Source organism: Serinus canaria, chromosome Z, assembly GCF_022539315.1.
Source record: "Serinus canaria isolate serCan28SL12 chromosome Z, serCan2020, whole genome shotgun sequence".
In the NCBI taxonomy this organism is placed as follows: domain Eukaryota; kingdom Metazoa; phylum Chordata; class Aves; order Passeriformes; family Fringillidae; genus Serinus; species Serinus canaria.
The window spans coordinates 60,930,710-60,953,786 of NC_066343.1; the positions used below are offsets into that span (position 1 = coordinate 60,930,710).

Consider the following 23,077-nt stretch of genomic DNA (forward strand, 5'->3'; position numbering starts at 1 on the left):
GGCAACTAAGTACCACAGAGCTGCTCTCTCACTTCTCCTTCCCCCTTCTCTCATCAGTGGGATGGGGAGGAGATAAAGGAAAGAAAAGAAAATGGAACTCATGTGTTTATATAAGAACAGTTTATTAACTGAAACAAAATAGAAGATTATAATAACAACAACAACACTAATAATTATAGCACCAACAACAACAATAATCACAATAATTGTAATGCTAGTACTACTATTAATAATTGTAATAAAATGGAGAGGGAGAGTGGGAGATAAAACCCAAGAAAGACTAGTGATGCAGAGCTAATTTCTTGCCACCCACTAACAGATGCCAAATCCTGTCATTGAAGTCTTACTGTCATCTTTGAGGTGATTCCCAGTATTTGTGTGCTGGCCATGTTGGTCTGTGTATGGAATATCCCTTTGGCTAGGTCAGGTCAGCTCTCCTGGCCATGCTCCCCCAGCGTCTGGGGCACCTGAGCAATGCAGAGCACAGGACACTGAAATGTCCTGGATTCAGGGTGAGCAGCATCCCAAACATCCCTGTGCCACCAGCATGATTCTCTTACTGCATCCAAAACACACCATGGTAACAGCTAGTAAGAAAAAAATCATTCTGTCTCCTCTGAAACCAGTACAATAACTCATGGAATAAATTTTTTCTTGTCTGAGGATTGAGTGATATTCTACTAAAGTTTTTTTTAAATTTTGTGAAAATTACGTACTAAGACTTGAATACAGAATTTTCTTGAAGAGGCAATAAACCTTTTACTAAAATATGTTTGTATTTTTATTTAGATTTTAATATGTTTGAATACTTCCTTGGTAAAGCCATGCCAACAGGAACAGAGGGGACAAACAGGAGTGTACTGAGTCTGTGTGATTGACCTGTTTCATAAGACTAAACATTCTCTTGTGTGTGAAATAATCCATTTTGGTGACCAGTAAGTCTTGTAGCATGTTAACCATTATGTTCTTCTTTTTCATCTGTTGGCTGCAAAATCTGAGATGACTGTTCCACGGGTCTTTGTGAAGACTGAGGATCCCCCACAAGACAGGGTCAGCTTTTCATGTGTTACAAACACAGGGCAGTGCAGGACTGGGGCAGAGCTCCATGGGTACCCAGGCATCACTCTCATCTTGGTTGCATAGGGTTTGGTTATCAAAAGAGTCAATCAAAAGAGCAGGGGAGCTACAGCTGTTACCTCCTACCCTCTTCCTTCCCCAAACCAGGAAGAAAAGCCCTGGCAGTCAGCAGTTAGGGTGACATCTGTGCCATTGCTGAAGTAGCACTGGGGATGATGGCTTCAGTCCTGTTGAAACAGCACAACTGTTTCTGTCACATCTGATGTAGAAGAGCTGAAGTAAGAAAGCTGAAAAACACAAAAGAACATAAAAATGTGCCCTAAATTAATATTAATCACAAAGCTAATGAAGTGTTGCCTAGAAGCCTACTGGATTAAAATGAAATAGACTGTGTGTTGGAGAAGAGCAAGGTGATAGCATTGTACAGTCACAGAATTTCAAAAAAGGGAAAGGACCCACAAGGATCATAAGGTACAACTCCCTTTTGATCACATGACTATTGAGAATAAACCACAGGATCAAGAGCATCCTTCAGATATTCCTTGAACTCTGAGAGGGTTGGTGCTATAGGAAGCCTGTTCCAGGAACTGACTATCTTCTCAAAAGAGGAGAAGAACCTTTTCCTAATGTCAAAGGTTCAAAAGAACCTTTTCCTAATGTCAAACCTGAACTTCTCCAGTGGAGCCTCACAGCACTTCCTTGTGTCCTGGCACTGGTCACCAGGGGAGAGATCAGCACCTTACCTTCTCTGCCTCCCAGGGGGAAAGTGTACCTTGCTGCCAGGTCCCCCCTCAGCCTTCTCTCCAAGCTGAGCAAGCCAACTCTTTGATACCCTTCTTCTATTGAGACATCCAAAACTACAGATAGTACTTGAGATCCACACCAGTGCAGTGTAGAGTGGGACCATGTTCAGACATCCTGGATTTTGTGGTATGCATTAAACTGCATGGTATTTTTTCTGCATCCTAAGCCAGGGTTAGCCATGTCTAGGTGATGTTGCTTAGCAGGACAGGGTTTTTACCTTTTTTAAATCTGGTGAAAATAAGTCATAGGAATAGCAAGGAAACTGTATGGTTTGTTCACGTTCTCTGTCTTGGATTTCAGTGCATGGTGACTTGCCTAGAGTTTATATTTATGTATAGATTTAGTTTAGATTTAACACTAAGTGATGACTCTTTCATGTCAGCTTCCTCCTAAAAAGTGTTTGAGGCTACAAAATATATACAGCAGTATCAGAGTGTTTTCTCATTGGTCATCAAAATACAAGAGTAGTGACATTCTTCAGTTTGTTTTCATATGAATCCTGTGTAAACTTCAAAATATGGAAAATCTACAAATTACTTGCATTTCAGAAAAGAGCATGTACATCAGTAAGGTCAGTTTTACTGCTACAGATAGAAAAAATTCAAAAGCATTTAATACAGACTGTTACAACATTGCTGTTTGTTGATAAACGAGACTTGCATGTTCTCAGTGGCAGGAGTACAGACACACAAAAAAACTTGAACTTACATACATTTTTATGTGGAGATGTGGAAGGAAATATTAATGGGTCCTTTTGCTAATTCAGTCATAAAATCAAAATATGCAATATCTGGTAAAAAAGGGATTAATACTTGAAATAAACTAAAATCCATATGAACAACAGCTCTTCTGTTTTGGCTGTCCTCGCCAAACAGCTGTCTCTCCCTCTTGATGACATCCCTCCCCAAACCTTTCTCCTCTTGTGGCTGGGACAGACTGCCATTTAATTTAATTCAGCCACAGAAGGACAGAGAAAATCAAGTGAAATGCTGCATTCACTGAAGACTGTAGCAAACTCCTCCTGACTTTTGGGAAAAAGGATTCCCCTGGGCTACCTGAATGTATGTACATCCCTGAAAAGAGCTCTGTTCCATTCTTAAGAAAAGATCTTTTTGAAATCAAAGAAGAGATGGAGCAGGAAATTGCATGTTGAGTGGGGCATTGTTAGGAACTGCCTTTACCCACAGAAATGACACTTTTGGTAGTGAAACATTGTTGAGGGGTGTAGCCAGGGTAGGCAATATCCCTTCTATGTTAGTACATTATATCCATTGTTAGAAAACAAATTGCAGACTGTTTGCCCATTTTAACAGTTGTGCTTTAATGAAGAGAAAAGAACTAACTGTACTCGAATGGAATAACATTCTGCTTGTAGCTAGGAGGGAAATACTGAGAGAGCAGATAATTGTTTTAGAATTGTGTTCCTTCAGAAAGGAGGAATCAATAATCACTGAAGTGGAAAGGGAAGACCAGTTGAAAGGAAAAAGAAAAAGTTGGAAAGGAAGATACATGAGAGATTGACTTTGATTTAGTGAGGATTTAGTCTGTGATTACATAATCTTTCCTGTCTTTTGAACAAAATAATGTACTTTCATTATTTGTTTTGTTTTGACCTTCAGAGATAATGTTTGCTTTATTTTTACCATGGTGCAATGAAATCCATTGCTTTTGAAAAAAAAAGTAATTAATTATTTAGGATCTCTTAACATGAATAATATTTATCATTGTTTCTCCTCATATTAAGAAACTGACTACTCCACTCCATAATCCAAGGGGTGTAAAAGGGATTAACATTATTTGTTGAAACTATCTGTGAGAAATATATCACCTCCATGTGCTGGGTGCAGGAGAAATAGGTTATCAACACCAGAAGAGTCCTCTGTCTTCTGTCACGTTTTGTCCAGTTTGCCAGCAGAGAGCCACAGCATCCATGTCTCCTGCTTCTCAACAATGAGCTGTTCTGCAGATCATGTTGTAAAGAAGTACAAATGGGCAGAATAAATGCAGGACTTGTGCAGAAAACACTCTGAATATTTAACGTGAGACATGTTTTAAAAGTAAGACAACTTCTTTATTTATTTTTAATGTGTTTATTTCAGAAATAGAAGTCAGATGGTAGCCAGTCAAACCACAAAGGATTTCCCAGAATAATCGTGACTGTGGGTTGAGATTTTTTTTCAATTTTATTTAGCAATGGCATTTTAATGTTTAGAAAACAGGTGGGTGACCCAGGAATGAATATTGTTTTGTTTTTCAGGTCATCAGAGGAGAAGGAGCTGTATTTGTCAGGTTGATTTATAAAAAAAAAAAAGTTGTTGTTTATTGCTGCTTCTGGGGCTGGGGATATTAAAGCAAGTTCCGTGCAGGTGCACTCACCAAGTGACAGGGTCATTTAAGCAGGTGATAAATTGTCCAGAGTAATTTCAAAATTGTACTTCAGGGAATACAGCCTGGTAAAGAATTGAGTAAGTGCTACTCCACATCCAGCACTCTCTCAGAAAGCTCCCTGCAGCCTTATTGTTTGTAGAGCATCTCTACAGCACAGGAACTGTGTAGACTAATATTTTTTGTGCCTCTGTAAAACCATGACTTCTCCTGCTCTCTTTCCTTCCTAGAGTGATGCTACACACATGCATACCCCACAGGCACACAGCAGTTATGCAGCTGGAAAAGTATCTGGAGATAACATTTTATCTCTCTTTTGGGATATGGTTGCTTAGAAACTCCTCATATTTTTTTTTCACCACCTCATTAGAAATAAGAGGGGCTGATAAATAAAGAGGATCTGCACCATCCCCACAAAATCCTTCAGGACACCCTGACTCTGTGAAGGGTTCAGCTTACATATGTGGCCATGGCACGTGGGCAAACCTGGTCAACTGGAAATGTTGTAATCAACAACAGACAGTGTCAGGAGAGAGCTGCCCTGCTGGCAGCAGGCCGGTGCTCCTCCTGGCACTCACCACTTCTGTGGCTCTGGGATGTGCTTCAGTGCTGCTTTTTCCATCCTTGTCAACCACATGAGAGGTGCTGTCACCCAGTGCTCCTGGTGGCACTGCCGGAATAGTGCACAATCCTAGCCCATTTCCATGCATGATGAGTTTGGTTTTCACCACACGTTGGTTCTCCTCCCTCCTTCCACCTCTGTGTTATCTGCTGTTCACTGCCTGGGCTATTAGCTGTACCACATGCTTTGGAAACACTTGAAGCCTCCAGTGCTGGTGCTGCCAAATGCAATGATATAAATACCTCTCCATCCCACTGCCGCTCTGCAATTGCGTAAATACTGTTCTTGCTTTTCGCTCTCCGTCACAGCGCAGGCACAGAAATGTAATCTGCAGCACAGGGAGCACACAGGATAAATGGCTCCAGGATTTAGCCTTCTGGAAACAAAGGGTTCCTCTAATTTAGGATTAAGTTAGGAAAAGGAAGATTAAAATATCATTGAAAACTTGCAAACTCTTGCATTTTTATTGTGGGCCTTAAAATAATGCTTTTCTTTCTGTGTCCCATTTCCTGGATTTGAGTGATTTTGCAAATATCTCACACTTATAATTTCTTATTTTTTTTTAATAACTATTTTTAGCCATCAATTTCTGAAGGAAGATTGATAGGTGTGCAAATCTGAACAACCCAGAGGATATTTTTAAGTGAATCACAGGTTTTGCAGGGTAACCTAAATCACAGTAATACTGGCTCAGAGTTGGCAGTATTGCTACATTGTCGTAGTTGAACTACTGACCTTTTCATGGTAGCCATTGGGTACAGTCATTCTAAAAAAAGGGATGGAAAAGTTACTTATTCTGGGCTTGAGAATCTTTTATGAGTATTTTTGATATAGTATTCATGTTCTCTATTGGAGTATATAAAAGAAAAAAAGAGGGTATGGCACAAGGACAGGGTATAGAAAAAGTAGAACATGGAATAGATGAACTGAAATTGTACTTCAGGGATACTCTGGAAAATAGTTAGGGGGGATACTCTGGAAAACAACAGAGATTAGGGGAAAATCTCATCTACTTACTGAAAGTAAATACTTTCCCTCCAGATGTTTAGTAACAGAAGAATCTGCCTTTCAAAATACAAGTGAGACAGAATCTCAGTACTAATTTGGAATTGCTTATAATTAGCAAAAGGAAAGTAAGGATACTCTTTCCTTAAAAATAATTATGTTCTTTTCTTAAAAATAATAATGTTGCTAGAATATTCGCTAGCAATCTAGAATATTCTTTAGGTTGCTTATATTTAAAAGAAAAGAAATCTTTCTTTTCTTTTAAATATAAGCAACCTTGAGAAACCAGAAAAGGAAAACATCAGGATCCTTAGAGCTGTAAAATGGAACTAGACAGAAAAAAACTGATGGAGAAGGGAGAAAGTTGATAGCAGCCTGTGTTGTAGAGGAATGCATTCAACCAGCAACAAGAAAGTTCTTGGAACAGCAATGTAAATGGAATCAATGATTGCAAGGAAGTATCCCAAGAAAATGTTCCAAAGTTTTCCTTCTGTTTGAGGAAGAATTAAAAAAGTTGGGGCACGTGAGAGAATTCAAAGAAGAGCATGTTTCCTTCAAGCTCTTACTCTGCAGTTTTGCTTCCCCACATCTTTTCCATTGGCTGCCAGACTGCCATGTATAAGTTATGCTGTTTCTCATGAGCCAGTTTGATTCCAGCTGCACTTTGGAGACAGAGGGAAAGCAGAAGGAGGCCACTGCAAAAGGGCTGTGCGAGGCTTAGCATGCTAATCCCCCTAAGAAACCAAAAAGTGAAGTGCATTTGGTTCAAAGGAGGTGTGAAATGAGGAATGTTTTTGCATTGTGCTGTGCTCAGTGTTGCAGTATTTCAGCACAGCATTGAACCGTGGCCAGTGATGTCAAGGAAGAGCTAACACAAGCACCAGCCTGCACCAACCATCCTGATGTGAAGGTGCTTTCGTTGCTGGTGAGCTTGTAACAGGTTGGAACTGGAGATGGGGGTCAGAGAGTTAAAGGCTGCATGAATTGCTCCTGAAAGCAGATGAAATTCTATTGCTTTTATGAATAACAAGCTGTGAGAAAGCAGCCTGAATTACTGAGCCTTCAGCATTGTGGTCTGGGTAGGATATTTACCAGAAAGAGCTCACTGTTGGTTGCTAAACCTGTAAGGTTTGCAGAACATGGAATGGAGCATGTAGTTCTGTGGAGCAGCACATGGCTGATTTTTCTGATGTCCATGTGGATCCACTGGGAAAGGCTGCACACAATCCCACAGACAATCCCTGGCAGTAGGTCAGTGCAAGAGTGCAAGGAGTGAGTGCACAGAAGGTTGTTCCTGTCACCAGGTGCAGGCTGGATTTAAAAATTCGTCTGAACTAGCTCTGGCAATGACATCTAGAAATGGTCAGCATGAAATCAAAATAGTTGAGAGGGCAGAAGTTTTCCTGGGAGAAGCAATGGTGTCTGTGGTCTTCATGAATGGCCAGCTGAAAGCCATTAATTGTGCAAAAGATGTTTATTTGTGTACTGTTCAACAGCAGATTGCTCAAGACTGGGCAGTCACATAAAATCTGACTGGAACGATGAAATTCCAAGACCAAATCTCTGGAGAGGGACCTCAGGTGATCACCTGGGGTGACTCCAGTGTCAGCAAGAGCTCTGGCAGGGAACCAGGGTCAGCTTTTGGAAAGTGCAGTCTAGTGGATCCATCTTCTTTCATTATTCCCATTAGGTATAGTGTTTAATGAGATGAACTAGTTTAAAAAAAAAGTTACCAAATGTAAACTTTGAGAGACTGTATTATAGTAAACACTGTGAGAGGAACTTAGGCATTAGGCTTGCTGTACACTAACAGTTTTCTTTTTAAAACATTTTTATGTTTCAAAATACCTTTGCACAATAAAAAGAACTGTGTTAAAATTTTAAATTATTTAATATTGATTTGTTTTATCAAAAAACAATGGAAAAAGTCTGGACACAATGGCCCCTCATCAGCCTTTCATTGTTAAAATTGCTAACATTAAATGTAAAATCTAAGTTGATTCTGTATTGAATGCAGAAAAAATTTTAGCCATTAGACACAAATGTCAATTTAAAACAGATAAAAATAGATAAAAATCAAAAATCCCAAATAAGACCGTGAAAGAAGATGTGTTTCTTCTTCCTATATTTCCTCTTTTCTAATACTACCTATATGTCTATTTTGTCTTTTGGATTTTTTTTTCTCAGTCTCTCACTTTTTTAAGCTGACAGGCTATCTATAGAAAATTTGAGTATTAAGGGCTGTAAGCAAATCATATTTGTGTGCATGCAAACATACTCTCACTTTTCCTAATAATCATAGCCATGTATTTATCAGTTGTTGAACACAGAAAAATAGAATAATTCAGCATATGAATAATTCAGCTCAGTTTTATGTACTAAATCAAATAAACATAGTATTTTTGAAGAGAGACTATCACATGCAAATTCCCAAAGCAATTTCATTAAAATATTTAGTGGGTTTTTTTGTTTTGTTTGTTTATTTGGTTTTGGTTGGTTTTTTGTTTGGTTGGTTGGTTGGTTTGGTTTGGTTCTTTGGCTGTATGTTGACTGTATGTTTCTATCATGAAACTGAATTATTAAATTCTGCTGGTGATTTTTGAGGCAAGTTATTAAGATTATGATTCTGGTGTGTTCTTTGTACCTGCCCAGCAATCTTTTTAATTAAACCTTTAAAACTCCAGAAGATGTCCTCTGTGTGATTTCGAGTGGCAGCAAGATTTTAACTGTAAACTTCATTTGCACAATGATCTTCACTTCCTACAAAAAATGTTCTCTATAATTTCATTCAATTAGCCATATAATTTTAAGAATAATTTGTCAATATTGTGAAACATTGACTTAACCACAAATCACTGATTCCTCACTGGAAGAATTATTTATTCACATATATTCTTTCACATGTTATTTTTATGCCTCTGAGATACTATGATATATGAGTTACTATGATATATGAGTGACTATTCCAAGATTTTAATCAGAGCAAATGAATTCCATTTGTTTAAGGCCTTAAGCATTCAACTGTTGAACAGTTCCAAATTTCATGCAATATTGTGCACTAATCAACTACCTTGAATTGTACTGATAGTGTTGGGTTTTTTTAACTATTGGCCTATGAACTCTCAATTAAATTACCAGCAAAACCAAAATTCAGGTTCCAATACAGTATGGAATTTTACATATTTTTATTCACAGCTTAAATTTGTTCTTAGCAACCATAATCTATAAACACTGAAACAACTGTGCCTCTTAAAGCAACAATTCTTGGGCTTTTCAAAGGGAAGGTATTGCATGTTATTAAAGAAAGCATTTAGAACCAGTTTCATCTCAGAACTTTTATTACACAGGAAATTTAACATAATTACTTTAATTTTCAATTCCTTGCCCATTATTTCCATGTTTGGAAGATTAGCCTCATCAGCTTCAGAAAGACATTAGTTTAAATTCCCCAGAAGAAATATTCTTCATTATTTCTGTTGTTTTCAATGAGATCATTACACTACCATATTATAATTAAGACAATTGATTTGAAGCTCAGCTTTGTGGCAGTGTGAGCTGGGGAGAAGGCATCAGTAAAATGCCTCCTCTAAGAACTGTGCTTAATGAACCATCCACTTAAATCTCAGAGTAATACTTTGAGCAGGAGTTAGAATCACAAAAGAGAAAACTTTCTTTGGCTTTTCTGCACTCACTTCCCTTTGCTTCCCAAACCCACATCTGCTGAGACATATGACATACAGATCTGGTGAAAAATTTGTTTTACAACAGTTTTGTAAATGTAAAAAATTCCAAGTTTCTGTGTACATCCAATCTTCTGGTACTTCATCTACTATGAAAAAGTGTCTGATTTCAGTTTGTATTCATGGAGAAGGGAAGATAAAAATATTACAAACTTAAAAAAATTTTTAGAAAGAAGGTCAGGAAAATAATGAGATTGAAAGAAGCTGGTTGCATGTGTCCCATTTGTAAAATGATGATTGTAAAATTATTTAAAAATGCACAGAAAGCATTGTAGCTGCTTTGTGTTTATTTAAACACTGTTTGATCCAGGGCCTGTGGACTGGGTCATTTTTCCACCCATTTCAATGTAAGCTTCAGTCAGGGCACTGCTCTGTTCTCTCTCCTAAATACCTGTCTCCTAGGAAAGGACCTAGTGTGCTGAGGGTAGAGTGTAATTGCCACCAAAGTTATGCCTTAAAAATGAAAATATAAATGAGTTCAGGGTTTGAGAGACTTGAATGATCAAAAATTTTGTAGAATTTAGATACATTTTATTGTAGATTTCTTGGTAAATGTAAGTCTAGTATTTATTGCTTGTTTCAGATCCACTGATGATGAAAACTGCTTGTGTAAGTGTGTTAAAATTGGGGAATATAGACTTCAGAATCTGATACTAATTTCTAAAGATGCAGTCAGGTATTTGATATTTGAAAAATGTAGGAAGTGATATTTTTTAGGATTCACATTGCTTGTTCAACTGCTTTTTTAGCATAGTGGAAATCCCTGCCTTGGAAAGACTGAAGGGGAATAACTTATTTCTCTTTTCTTGTTGCTGCCAAAGTACATCCTCACATTAATAAAAGAAATAGTTCTTCTTGCTCAGCTAGTAAGGAAAATCTAAAATAATATTTTGGGCCATTTACAGACTGGCTATATCTCCTAGCTGCCTTCTTTTTAAAGATATAAATAATTATGAAAGAAAATTGATGTCCCTTCCAGCTCAGCTCAATGCTCAGAGGTCTCCAGCTTGAGTTCAGTCATGCTGTCAGTGGAAATCTTTGACCCATCAAGAAACTTGAGCTGAAGTTCAGGTGATGCTGATGCTTGAAATGATCCTGAAGTGGGAACAGACCTACACTTCCAGCTGCCAAAACTATCAGTCTCTATGTTCATGTACAGTTCCAGTGTTATTTGCCACATGGTCACACTCAGTTTGGTACTATGACTTAAGAAGAGGTACAGCTGAGCTTTGTCACAGGCAGGCTGTTTGTATTCTGTGTTTATATCTTTCTAACAGCTGCAGAATGGTTTTGGTTTGCTTTTACTTTGCTTCACTTCAGACTGCTTAGTCTAATAAGGTACTTTGTGTCATCGGTTTAGGTGATGAATGAGACCTCCACCTCTGTAGAAACAAGTGAAACTTAGCACTGGTGATTTTATTTCAGAATCCTGAATCCTTTGTCATTTGCTTGCTTTTTCTGTGTAGAGATAAAGTCACTGCTCCTCTCTATTTAGATGTCAAGACAGGTCTCACACATTTATCACATGAGGATAACAAAACCACATTTTCTGAGAGTGAAGTCATTCCCGCTGTGTGAGAGTTAATATTTAGTATAGCATTGGCCAATTTACAGTATTTATATGTGGTATTTGCAGAATTTATAGATTGTAAATAAATATTCCCAAACTTAAATATGGTAAATAAATATTGCTTCCTGGTTATATGTGACCTTTTCAAGTCATGCCTAAATATTCCTTCAGCAAAGCAGTTGTGCTAATGCTTTCAGGTTTAACATTTCTATTTTGTTGTTGTGTTCTTTTTGATTAGCAGAAGCAGGCTTCTATTTTTACATTTCCTTGAATTGGAATAAATGGGACTCCTATTATAAAAACTAATGTCAGACTGACTCCATCTAGAAAGTAACAAATTTTAAAGGTCACATAAAATAGGCCATTCTCAGCTCTTTTTTTCTGACTATGTTTGATTAAAAATAGTTTGCTCTGTTTATTAAATCACTGGTGTTTTCCCTTCAGGGCCAACTAAAGCAGAAACATATCTTTGCATTTGTCGTTAGCTTAAGGTCACAAATACAACTGGATTAGATAATGCTGTATACCTTTTGCCACTACTGAATTATCAATGATGTGTTATTTATCATGAAATTAAGCACACATATCAGGAGTCAGTTGAGTGTAAAATGTTACCCTGAGGGCATAGCCAGGCATTTCAATCAGTGCTTGTTTACATCTGCTAGTGCAGATGTATTTCCAGTGTAGAGTGTGATAACCTGCAATTCTCAAAGGATCTGGCTTTGACAGGAGTTGAATCAGACCTGTGGTATCCCAAGTGATATTTAAGAAGAATATCTTTTGAAGTCGATTTGTCAAATATGAAGTAGATAAAGAAAAAAGCCATGGTTGCCTTTTGTGCATTAAAGAAGATTGAGAGATGGATGCTCAAAAAGAGGCATTGTGCTCTCCCTTTTATATTATTTCATTTCCAGGGAAGCTTTGTTGCAACTACTATCTCAAAAGTAAAAATTCAGCTCACTTAGGAGAATTCAGATCCTACTGTTTATAATCTCTGTTTAGTTGGTGCTCTGAGGGATAAAACTAATAATTTTGGGAATGACCCAGAGACTGAATCAAAAAGCCCTTGTCACTTTCATAGCTGTTATTTTGCCCTGCAGTCTAGCTTGGAGTTTCACTGCTGTAAGTACAGCTTTCAGCATGCCTTCCAGAGCTGCACATGAGCAGCTCTCCCTTTTTCCCCACTGTGGCTTTTCAACATTCCAGACTCCACAGCTCACCTGGTGCAAGTGCAGGTTGCCCAAGGCAGGTTGCAGATCTCCTTTTGAAGACTAAACCTGAGATAGCTTTGTGGTGCTAAGCACCTTTAGTACTTCTGAGAAGTAGAAGAGGTGTCTGCATGAACTCAATGGGGTGAGATTTGAATAAATTTTTCTAGGAAATTCCAAATTTTTTCTTTCATTTAATCAGAATTGAATTCTGATGATTTTTGAAAAATAAATCAAAAATAAAATGAAAAATAATTTTTATATAAACTGACCCTATAAATCAAAGACAGTGGAAATCCCTGAAAGTGTTCAAGAAAGGACTGGATATTGCACTTAGTGCCATGGACGAGTTGGCAGGGTAGTGTTCAGTCAGAAGTTAGACTTGCTCATCTTGGAAGTATTTTCCATGTTTTTCATGGTTCCATGACTGTGATTCTGAGCTGAACTAAAAATCACAGCAGAACGGATATTACATACCAATTATCAGAAGGTAGAAGAGGTAACCTGTGCATTCCTTGGCAGCAGTTCAACAACATTTATATTAACTTGGTTAAACTATATGTGTGCTATTAATTTAATATGACAGCCCAAAAATGCAGTTAAGCACATGGGCTGGTAAGACTGGAAAGGTTTTTCCATCTCAGGCTCAGAAATCAAAGTTAGTAGGAACAATTTGATATATACACTCCATTATAAATGTGAGGAAGGAATAGTCTGCTTTCTGCTTCCTATGTGGGAATAAAAAGAGTCATTAAAGAAGTGTGAGTGAAAGCTGAGATAAAACATGTGAAGTCTGACTTCTTTAGCAATTTCTTATTCTCTGTGAGCAGTATTGTGCCAAAAGACTGGAAACTGTTAACCTGTGGTTCCATTTCAGCCATTGTCAGAGGCATTGACGGTTATTTTCAGGAAAAAAAAAATTAAGGTTTCCAAGCTATTGATAAAAGCTTGTAAAATTAATAAAGGAAGAAATTATGAGTTCTTAGAAGTGAGTTCACAGGCTAGATTTTTTTTTAAATTTTCAAGTATATGGAAATTACGAAAAATGACAGTACTATTAGCCAAACACATACAGACAAACATAAAAAACCTGAAGTTGAGTAGTAATTAAAAAGGAAAAATATTTATGAAATTTTTCCTATTATATGAAACAAAACTGTGGGGAGAGTTAGTTCTCAGGAGGATTTTAATTTTTTCTCATAGCATTAATCTTATGTCATTCTAGTAAATTTTTTAGAGATGTGTTGTCCAAAATTTACTCTCTTTCTGGTTAAACTAAATATTTAGGTATGAAATTAAGAATCTAAATAAAGTGGTCAGATTTTCACATGTATTTTGCCGTTGTAATTTCCTCTTACTTGCATGGCATTTTTGCATGGTAAATGTTTAATTATAACCAAGCATTTATATTTTACTACGTGAGTGCAGGGTTTAGGAGCTTAACTTTAGTTGTGTGCAAATGTTTGAATTATTTTTGTTATGAATAGTATCTTGTTAAAAAACTTGTTGAAATAGAGAGATTTGAGCACGCATCTGTTCTTCAAAATCAAGGTAAACTGATTTGTGGTCTTCTTGTATTTCTTTCTATCCTGGTGGAGGACCAGCTGATGGGCAAGCCACCATTTCCACAAATGAATGGAATTAGTTTCCTGTCATCCTGTTTATCTCAGAGAAAACAACACTTCACATATCTCCTAGGACTTTTAATGAGATTTAGCTCATTAATATGAGAATTGTAATTTGTGATTACCAGAAAAAGCTATAAAAATATGACTTCTTTTACTCCTCTTCTTTCATGTTATCACAATCAATTCCTGAATGGAAGAACATTAAACATGCAGTATATGACTTCAGTCCACAGGGCATTCTGGCTATAGTCTAAAAAAAATCTACACATCCCACCCCTCCCACCCCCTAAGTGTAAATATGTCAATACAATACTACAGGCAAATATTATTGTTTACATTGAACAGTGTATGCTTGCAGTATTTAATTTTTTTTCCAGCCTAATACACATTTCCATAAGTTCTTTTATGAAGAAAAACTGTCAGATACTATTTGCTGGAGAGTGGGTATGCAAAGATTTTTTAAAATGTTTTTACAGCACTTGCTTAAGATTTTTCTGTTGGAGTAATCTTTTTTAACACAGAGGCATCACAGATAGACTACACAAATATTAGACTATATAGCCCAAAAGATAAGCAGTAAAAGAATGGTATGTTTGAATTGCTGATAAAATATTACCAGGTTATGCAGTCTAGATAATATCCTGGATATGTTCAAGCATTTTTAACGTTTTAACACTAAGCTTCACAGAAGCTACTTCTGTAGCAAAGTTTCAGAAATTATGGAAATTTGCAGTGTTGTACGCAGTCATTTCCTTCAACGGATTTGGTTACATACAAAATTTCCAACCTTTTAGCATTTTTGCAGTATGTGACCATTTTGGCAGAGGCACAGTAATAATGCAAAGGCTTTGAAAAAAACAGTGACAAGAGAAAATAGTCCTGGTAAAGCCCAAACCCAGCAGCACAGTTCCTAAGCCCATAGTTGCAGAGTCAGGGTGGGGATTTGGGAGCCTTGGGTATATATGATTGCTGGGTTTTGGACTCTGGAGAGTTTTGACAATCTGGTCTTTCCCTGGCTCTCTTACAGTAAAGCCCGATGAGAAACTTGAGGGAAAATGTTCCTGCACTTTTCGTGTGATCAGGAATTTTCTGCTCTTTGCAGCTGTAGTACAGGAACCATGTTGACAAAGTACAACCTAAATGAGAGCTGGTGTTCCAAACCAGTAGTAATCCTTGCTATTTTTTCCAGTTCTTCAAAATAAAATAATTGCAGTGGACACATCCACTATTTTGGTTCATAACAGCTACTGAAACTGAAGGTATTGAAATGGCTGTAACATAAATACATTGCTTAACAAGAAAAATGCACAATAGTGACTCTTTATTTCCATTTACAGAATCTCCTAAATATCAGTGTTATCTCCTCAATTTTGACATCAGCTAGATGGTATTTGGATAGTATTTATGTAACCAGTCTCTATTTCTAATGACTATTGAACTGAAATTTGGAATGCATTCTCTTTAAATCCTCTAGACTGAAAAACATGTTTTGTACATAGAGTTAGTGTCTGAAGTATGTTTCTAATATGCAGGTTTTGTATTTTGGGACTCAGAATGTAAACTGCCATTTTCAAACAACAACCAACTCCCATGAACAGAAAGTTAAAGACACCACAATGTGCTCTCCATATTTGAACTTGTACTCATTTGCAATGTGAATACTTTACCTCTACTTTTAGTTTAGATATGTAAAATCTAGGACATAAACTTTCCTTCTTTTCTGTGTGATTTTTTTTTTTAATTTAAAAAAGCAAAATTTCATGTACCAATATGCCCATTTATCTCTAGCCATCTGATTTCAGTCCTGAATCCTCTGGTTTGTATGTCTAGCCACACTACTAAATGGTATTTTATACTTAAAATTCCATGAAACACCAACTGCACATTCTTGAGCTTCTAAATATAACTCCTGCATAGTGATAATTATGCATATTACAATGTTATATATTTATCTTTGGTTGGTTGAATTGTGTAAGAAGTATTATGTCTGTATTTGTAGATTGGAAGTGCATTAAAACCAGTATAGCTGAGAAGTGCTAAATGCATTTTTTTTTGTGCTATATCAGTAGTTGACTGCTGTTCCTCATGCAAATTCTGTCCAACAAATTTGCCCATGACAAACCTGAAAATGTCTCTGTTGTTTTTGGGAATTTTATGTGTGATTTACTGTAAGACACTTTTCAGATGTAAATGGTTTATGTCGTAAGAATGGAGAGATACATTGAAATCCAACTTACTGTGTTAGTTTGATATGAAATTATCTACTACAGTAGCCAATGTAGCAGCCATGGAATTATCAGAATTTTAGGAAAATTCTAGTTATTAAGAGATATCAACTACCTTTTTGTCATTTTTGATTGGTGAACTGGTATATACAAATCGGATTAAAGTATAGAAGTAGAAGCCAAAAAAATGTAACCCTTACTTGTATTGTTTCTTCACTCAGATTTTTGTGCATTTGAGAAGGTAATAAATGCAAAAATTAATCTTTTGAAGGGGTCATTAAATCTCCCACAACTTTTGGGTATTTAAATACCAAAGCCATGGGTGAGTAATGGTATCACTAGCTTTACCAGGTATTTTTTAATTTGTGAGTCTTGCTTCAATTGAAAGGAGTAGGAGGTTTTTAGAAAACACTTTAGTGGGTGACTTCTATCCAATATTTGCCTTTCTCAGGAGCTTACATAACGCTGGCATGCAGCCAAGAGTCAGGTGTGTCAGTATGGTTCTCTGCTCAAATTAATGTGCTCAAATTAATGATCCTGCCTTAGAAACCTCACCTTTTTTAGAAGTTCAGGATGACACTTCTTTTCCTTTAACCTGCCTGATGAGAATTAAATGAGTTTAATTTCTGATTTGCGACATGTACATCACCTGTAATTTTTGTCTGCAGATTTTCCACATGACATACGATCTGGCCAGTGCAGTGGTGAGAATCTTTAATCTGATTGGAATGATGCTCCTGCTGTGCCACTGGGATGGTTGTCTACAGTTTTTAGTACCATTACTTCAGGATTTCCCACCAGATTGCTGGGTGTCCCTAAACGGTATGGTTGTAAGTATTGTTCATTTTTCATTGTGCTTTCTAAACATTATTTTTCTAAACAGTTAGCTTCAGAATTTAGTGTAAAAACACATGCCCAGTAATATGCTGCCCTGCAATTTATTTAAGTTTACTTTCATATTTTGTTGGCTCACTTGCTAATGAACTAAAGTTTGTTTTGTAGTCCTCATGATAAATAAAATGATATTGACTCATTGTCAGTAACTTATAAAATACTTTAAGTTTTAAAGTCATCCTAGTTTATTAAGCCTTAATTCCTAAAAAAGCCATCAAAATAAATATGGAAACACTCAGTTCACCACTGCTTTCAGTTTAGGCCATAGTTTCAGAATGCTACTGAAGGTAGATTATTGGTGTTAGATTCATGTAAAGTTATCCTCATTTTGTAAACTTCTGAGTCATGTAATGTTCCATTGATCCCAACACACAGATCAAGATTTTTAAAAGTAAAATAAGATAAATTGACTCGGTTGTATGATAGTTTTCTTTGTGGGAACAGAATGTTCAAGGACAGAATGTGACTGTGCGTTATTTATAAGGACAGGTAATGACTTTCTATTTAAAGGACAATGTCTGTGAAAAATACTTTTTTTTTAATCAAGTCAGATAATGTGGCAGTATACAGAACATTTTTATAGGAAATACAGTGAAATGTTGGAATGGGTCTATAGCCAAAACAAAAAGCCCCAAGCAGCTCTCTCATTGGTGATCTAAAATATGTGTCTCTCCAGTTTTTGCAATCTCCATAAACCATCACCTTTATTGTAGATGGGCATCTTGCTCAGTGTCACATATTCCTACTGTAGAACCATGACAGTATTTGTTCCTTAGTGAACATGATACTGCACATTAATGTGGGAGCTCCTTGACTAAGCCTGTCAGTCATACAGACAAGTATTTGCAGTCATCAGGAAACATCTTTAATGATAACCCGCATGTTTGCTGACACCTCACTGTGTCTGCTTTTCTAAAAAAAATTACTGACATTTCTTCAAAAATGGAATTGCTACAATAAAAGTAGGTCACCACAGTGCTGACTGGCACATCTTTCCATTCTGCTGTATTCTGAGTTCTGCTTTCTAATGTCTTCCATTCATGTTTACAAAGTATAAATTTTCTACCGGCTTTTTAAAGATCTGGATGAAAATCATGCTAGCAAATGAAAGGAAGCTTTGGATTACACTTAATTGAAGTATTTAACTTTTAGAAAACATTAAACTATTAAATTCTCTGTGCTCCTTAAGAGCTACATTCAATCCTAAGAAAGCTGTACACACTATGCACATGTTCAGACCCTTCTTTCTGCCTACCCACATTCAGAGTTTTGTTTTTTTTATGGCAGCAATATTCTCTCTCTACTGTCCACATAAACTTGAAAAGATCCTCTCTGAAAGTTGCAGCACTAAATTTTTTTTTTATCAGCAACTGAATTTTTTAATGGGGAGTGAACATTGGGGAGAAATTTGAATATAAAGTTCACAGCATAAGCAGTCTTTTAGGCCAGAGGCAAGAGAAAGACAGATGGGATGCCAGCCTGGAATCAGGAGCATATTAAAGACCACTCTTAGGGAAAACTTATAGACCTTTCTAGATGTGTCATGGTGTTACAAGACATTTCCTAGTTGATTTCCAGGCTCTGGGGATGAATTCTTTAACACTAAAAAAAGACAGTGAAGCTGTCATGGGATATCAGTCCTCTAAAATGATAGCAGAAACAGGAGGAGGTTGATAAAAAAATGATGATGATGGTTATCTGCTTTTGTGTTGTATTCAGAATCTAACTGTGGGAAACTTTACTCTCCTGGTATACTGTAGCATATACAAATTTTATCTTCGCTGAATTTCAACTTTTGATACTGAAATGACTGCACCTGGTAGTGGGGTTTGGATGCAAAGTAAAATTTTAAACTTATTAATTGTGATCACTGGCTTGAAGACTTATTCAAGCCAATGGGTGCTCAGCCAGAAAAAGTCAGTTTTTCCAAAATGTAGGTCAGTGGCAAGTCAAAGCTGCTGCAGATCATCTGTTAATAAAGGAAGTAAGGAAGTTGGAAGGATGACATAGTGTCTCCTCAACTGACACAGCCCAGCCTACTCTTCCAGTCCATAGTTCCATTCTGTCTTGCACATCAGTTGCTTCGGGCTGCAGAGTAAAAGAGCTCTAGCCTTGTCTTGAAAGCAGTTTCATCTGTCTGAACTGATACACGAAAGCATCCAAGTGCCTAAGGCATGCTCATGGTTTTAATTAATAAATACTGTAAAGAAAAGTAACGTAGATTAAATTTAATGTCACAGAGGAATAGGAAAATGAGCCCAGGTTGCAGATTGCTTACTACCTGTTTAAACAGTGTGACTGAATGCAATTAAAACAAAACAAATTAGTTAGATTTTTGTCTTTGAAAGGTTATAGAAACCTCACAGTGCAACACAAAGGAGACTACAAAATGGAAAGTCCTCTCTGTAAAAGGGGTAACATCACCCCTGGTTAACGCTGTACCAACCTACAACCTAAGCAATTCAACAAAATTGTTCAGATCTCATTGCTATGCTCTCTGCCATGATAATAATTATGAGTCCCTATTGCATCTGTACTCTCAGCTTGAACCTCTTGGCATTCCCTAACCTAGGCCCTCCTCTTTCAATGAAATCACTGCCAGAGCTGACATATTCCAGAATATCAGTGTACTGGCCATTAAAAATAAGGACACTGTTAAATAAAATGTGAAAGTAAGTAGCAGTTGTTTCCCCCCCATGCCCCCCTCACTTTAAGTTGCATTCCAGCCCATCCATTACAGACAAAATAAGAGTAAATTGCTTGTAGGAGGGAATATAGCTCCTTGATGCTGTTTTAGTTCTTTTTTTTTTAGTTTTTTTAGTTTTACTTCCTAAAGAAAGTCTTTTCTGACGAAGTTTCACAGACTTTCTTAATGATGCTGCCTAATTTCTCCTTGGTTCAGAAAGCCTATTATCTGCAGCTCCCTGTGTGATTTATCCTCAGCTTTCTGATCTGCATTGTTTTTGACTAGTGTCCTTCCATAATGACTCATAGACGAAACATTTCTGTCATGCCTCAGAGTTTGAGCCAGTAGTTCCTTAGAAAATTAAGAGTAAAACTTGCAGATACACACAAAAATTTTGTTACACAGAAAACCAGAAAAGCACAGTGGTCCTCTGCTGTAGTCAGTCTATGCAAACCAAGATTCTGCACTCAGTTTCAGGTGCAGTAATTGCAAAACCATGTGTGGGTCCCAGCTGATGAACTCACCTAGTCGTGTCTTGAATGGGGAGAGTTTCCAGGCAAGTGCAGATGAGAGATGACACTTTTGTCACTGATGCCATCTGGCCATCTAAACATCACAGCCTGTAATAAAGCATACCTTGCAGCAGATCATTACTAACAATAGCTGAAGATTCTCAACCTATAGGTTCCTGTCTGTATTTGCAATAATTAGTTGTATGGTTAGGAAAACATATGGTCCCTTAAGCAAGGTGTTTACCTGGGATTTACAGATCTTTTCATTTATGATGTTCTCTTTGTGAGATAAAAGTGTAGTGGAGAGGTACAGAATTTAACTTGAATGCTGAGTTTTTTAAAAGCCAAAAGAGATTGTAAAGCTTTTAGAATGCCTTACTTTTCTGGCATTTCCCCTGGCAGTCAGCCAGTGTTCGCTCAGCAAGAGCCCTTCAGGTACTCTGATTTATTTTGTTTTGTCTTTTCCTTTCTGTCCTTGCAGTTGGATCGTTTACAGCTCTTGGGGTGTTCTAGGATGGATTTAGTAACCTGGGATTTTGCATTGTATTGATGCCCATTTGTGTCTCATAATTTCCTCAGGGGCAATAGAAATCAGACCTTCTTCATCTCTGACAGTATCAGCATTGCTAGTAAAAGAATTTGACAATTTCTGCTGTAGAATCTGGAAGTCTCTCTCAATATAAAATGAATTACTTAAATTAACATTTGATAGGGAAATTCAGAAAGGCAGGAGATGATTAGGTTTCAAAATGCCCTAAGAACTATGCTAACATACATGTCATATATAAAAAAGCTATTTAGTTTACTATCCAAAACAATAATTTTAATTATCAACATTTCTTACAAATGAGCACCATTTTCAATTACGCAATCACTTTTGTTTTTCAGTGAGATCTCTGCTTTACTTATTGGAGCTCAAGGATTTCATTATAGTTATTTTGATATGTTATTCTTCACTGGGTTCTGTCCTTATTGATAATCAGCTTAGCACCTTCTTCCCTATAGCTGGCAATTAGGGAAGCTAGTTTTCTCATGGGATTTTTCTGCATTTGGTCATTATGTGATAATCATCACTTAGAGCTTCACAAATGTTTCTGAGTACATTTTTATTATTATAAAATATTATAGAGTCAGATTTAAAGCATTAGATTCCTATGATTTCATTTGCAATGCTGAGCAATAAATGTGTATGTGGATTGAATACCACAGTCTTATATTGGGTGCTTGCAAAGTATGGACCATATGGGAATCACCTGATTCCTAGAGGCACTGAGGCTCTGATGCTGTATACTACTATTTTTTTTACTCATATATTTATTTTAATGTGTGTCCATTTGGTTAGTGCAATGCATCTTGGAACAGATAAAAGTGTGAAATTGCGAATCAGACATGGACTGGGATCAAAATTAGTGGAATTGCTCAAGTCAGATGCTCTGTTTGCAACAGTAAACAGTGTTCACAATTGGAAAATACAGTAATATCATTAACAACAATATATAAATGACATTCTTAGGACTAAGACATACATATTTTTAAATCTTCAGTGAGTAATTATATTGCTATGTGCAGCTGTTCAGAATTCAGTTGCTGGTGTCTCCTGCCCTCAGCACTGACCTAGTCACTGAGGTCAGTCTGCTTCCTCCTGCATTAAGATGATGAAGTAATGACCTATTTCACTGGTCTGGCATGAAGTGATAGGCCTAAAAATATATTAGCTTGGGAAAATATATTAATTTGTGTGATTTTTCAGTAAAATAAGCTGCAGGGGAAAAATCTGTGGCTGTGCAGTGCTAAGTGAAAAGGTGGGTTTAATGCAGACTGAGGACATGCATTAACTGCAATACCAAAATTTTATGCCAAGCTAGTGGGGACTAGAGAAATAGGGTATCTGAGGACACTGTTGATTTAATTCAGTGTGTCGTGATCAATGAAGAGGAAAACAAATCAGGCTCTCATTTTTACCACAACTGCTGAGGATCTAGGAAGCCCACATAGGTTTTTCACTTATGCTTTATTCTGTTCTCTGACAGGTTAATAGTTAGTCAGCTTTTGTAGACCTAGAATGGGAAGTAGTAATAATTTTATTAATTTTTCTTTCCAAATTCCTTGTCCTCTTTGGTGTAATATTCTGTACATTTTTTGATGTCTCATATACTTTGGGCTATATTTTTGACATTAGATTTCTGATGTGCTTAGATAGAAACAGTTACTAGATTTCCCCAGCCTTACAGTTATTGAGATTTCTTTTTTTTTTTTCTGTATAATATTTCTGCCATTAATGTCTTCTCAGATTATAAATGTTACTTTATTGTCTTAACGCCATGAGCTAATTCAGATGTAAAACCATAGGAACTAAAAAATAAAGGTGCAAAATCAATTATAGAGAGGTTTAAAATTTTTTAGAAGTTTAAGAATAGGGAAAGTTATACTTCAATATCTGGATTATAACTTCCTCAACAGGGAATATAGTCATTTAGAGAAGGTGTTCCCAGCTCTAATCACAGAACTCCACCAACTCAGAACTATTTAGCATTGCAAAACTCAACTATTGTCATAAGCCCTGCCACTTTATCTTACTCTCACTAAAATGCTTAAAACAAATGCTGTAGTGCTGATGTAATTATTTAATGCTGCTGGTGATAGTTATTTCAGTAGATATTAGTGCTTAATGGAAAGATCTAAATTAGTTCAGGTCTGTAAGTGTTGATGGTAGCACTGTGT

The 23,077-nt window shown here is 36.7% G+C and overlaps 1 protein-coding gene across 1 annotated transcript in view; it reads left to right on the forward strand.

Moving 5' to 3' along the window:
• HCN1 (hyperpolarization activated cyclic nucleotide gated potassium channel 1) overlaps window positions 1–23,077 on the forward strand; it is a 191,986-nt gene that overhangs the window by 85,802 nt on the left and 83,107 nt on the right. The window contains exon 3 of the mRNA XM_030237500.2: window positions 16,933–17,094. Coding sequence (XP_030093360.2) covers window positions 16,933–17,094 — 162 coding nt within the window. The remainder of the gene's footprint in view (window positions 1–16,932; window positions 17,095–23,077) is intronic.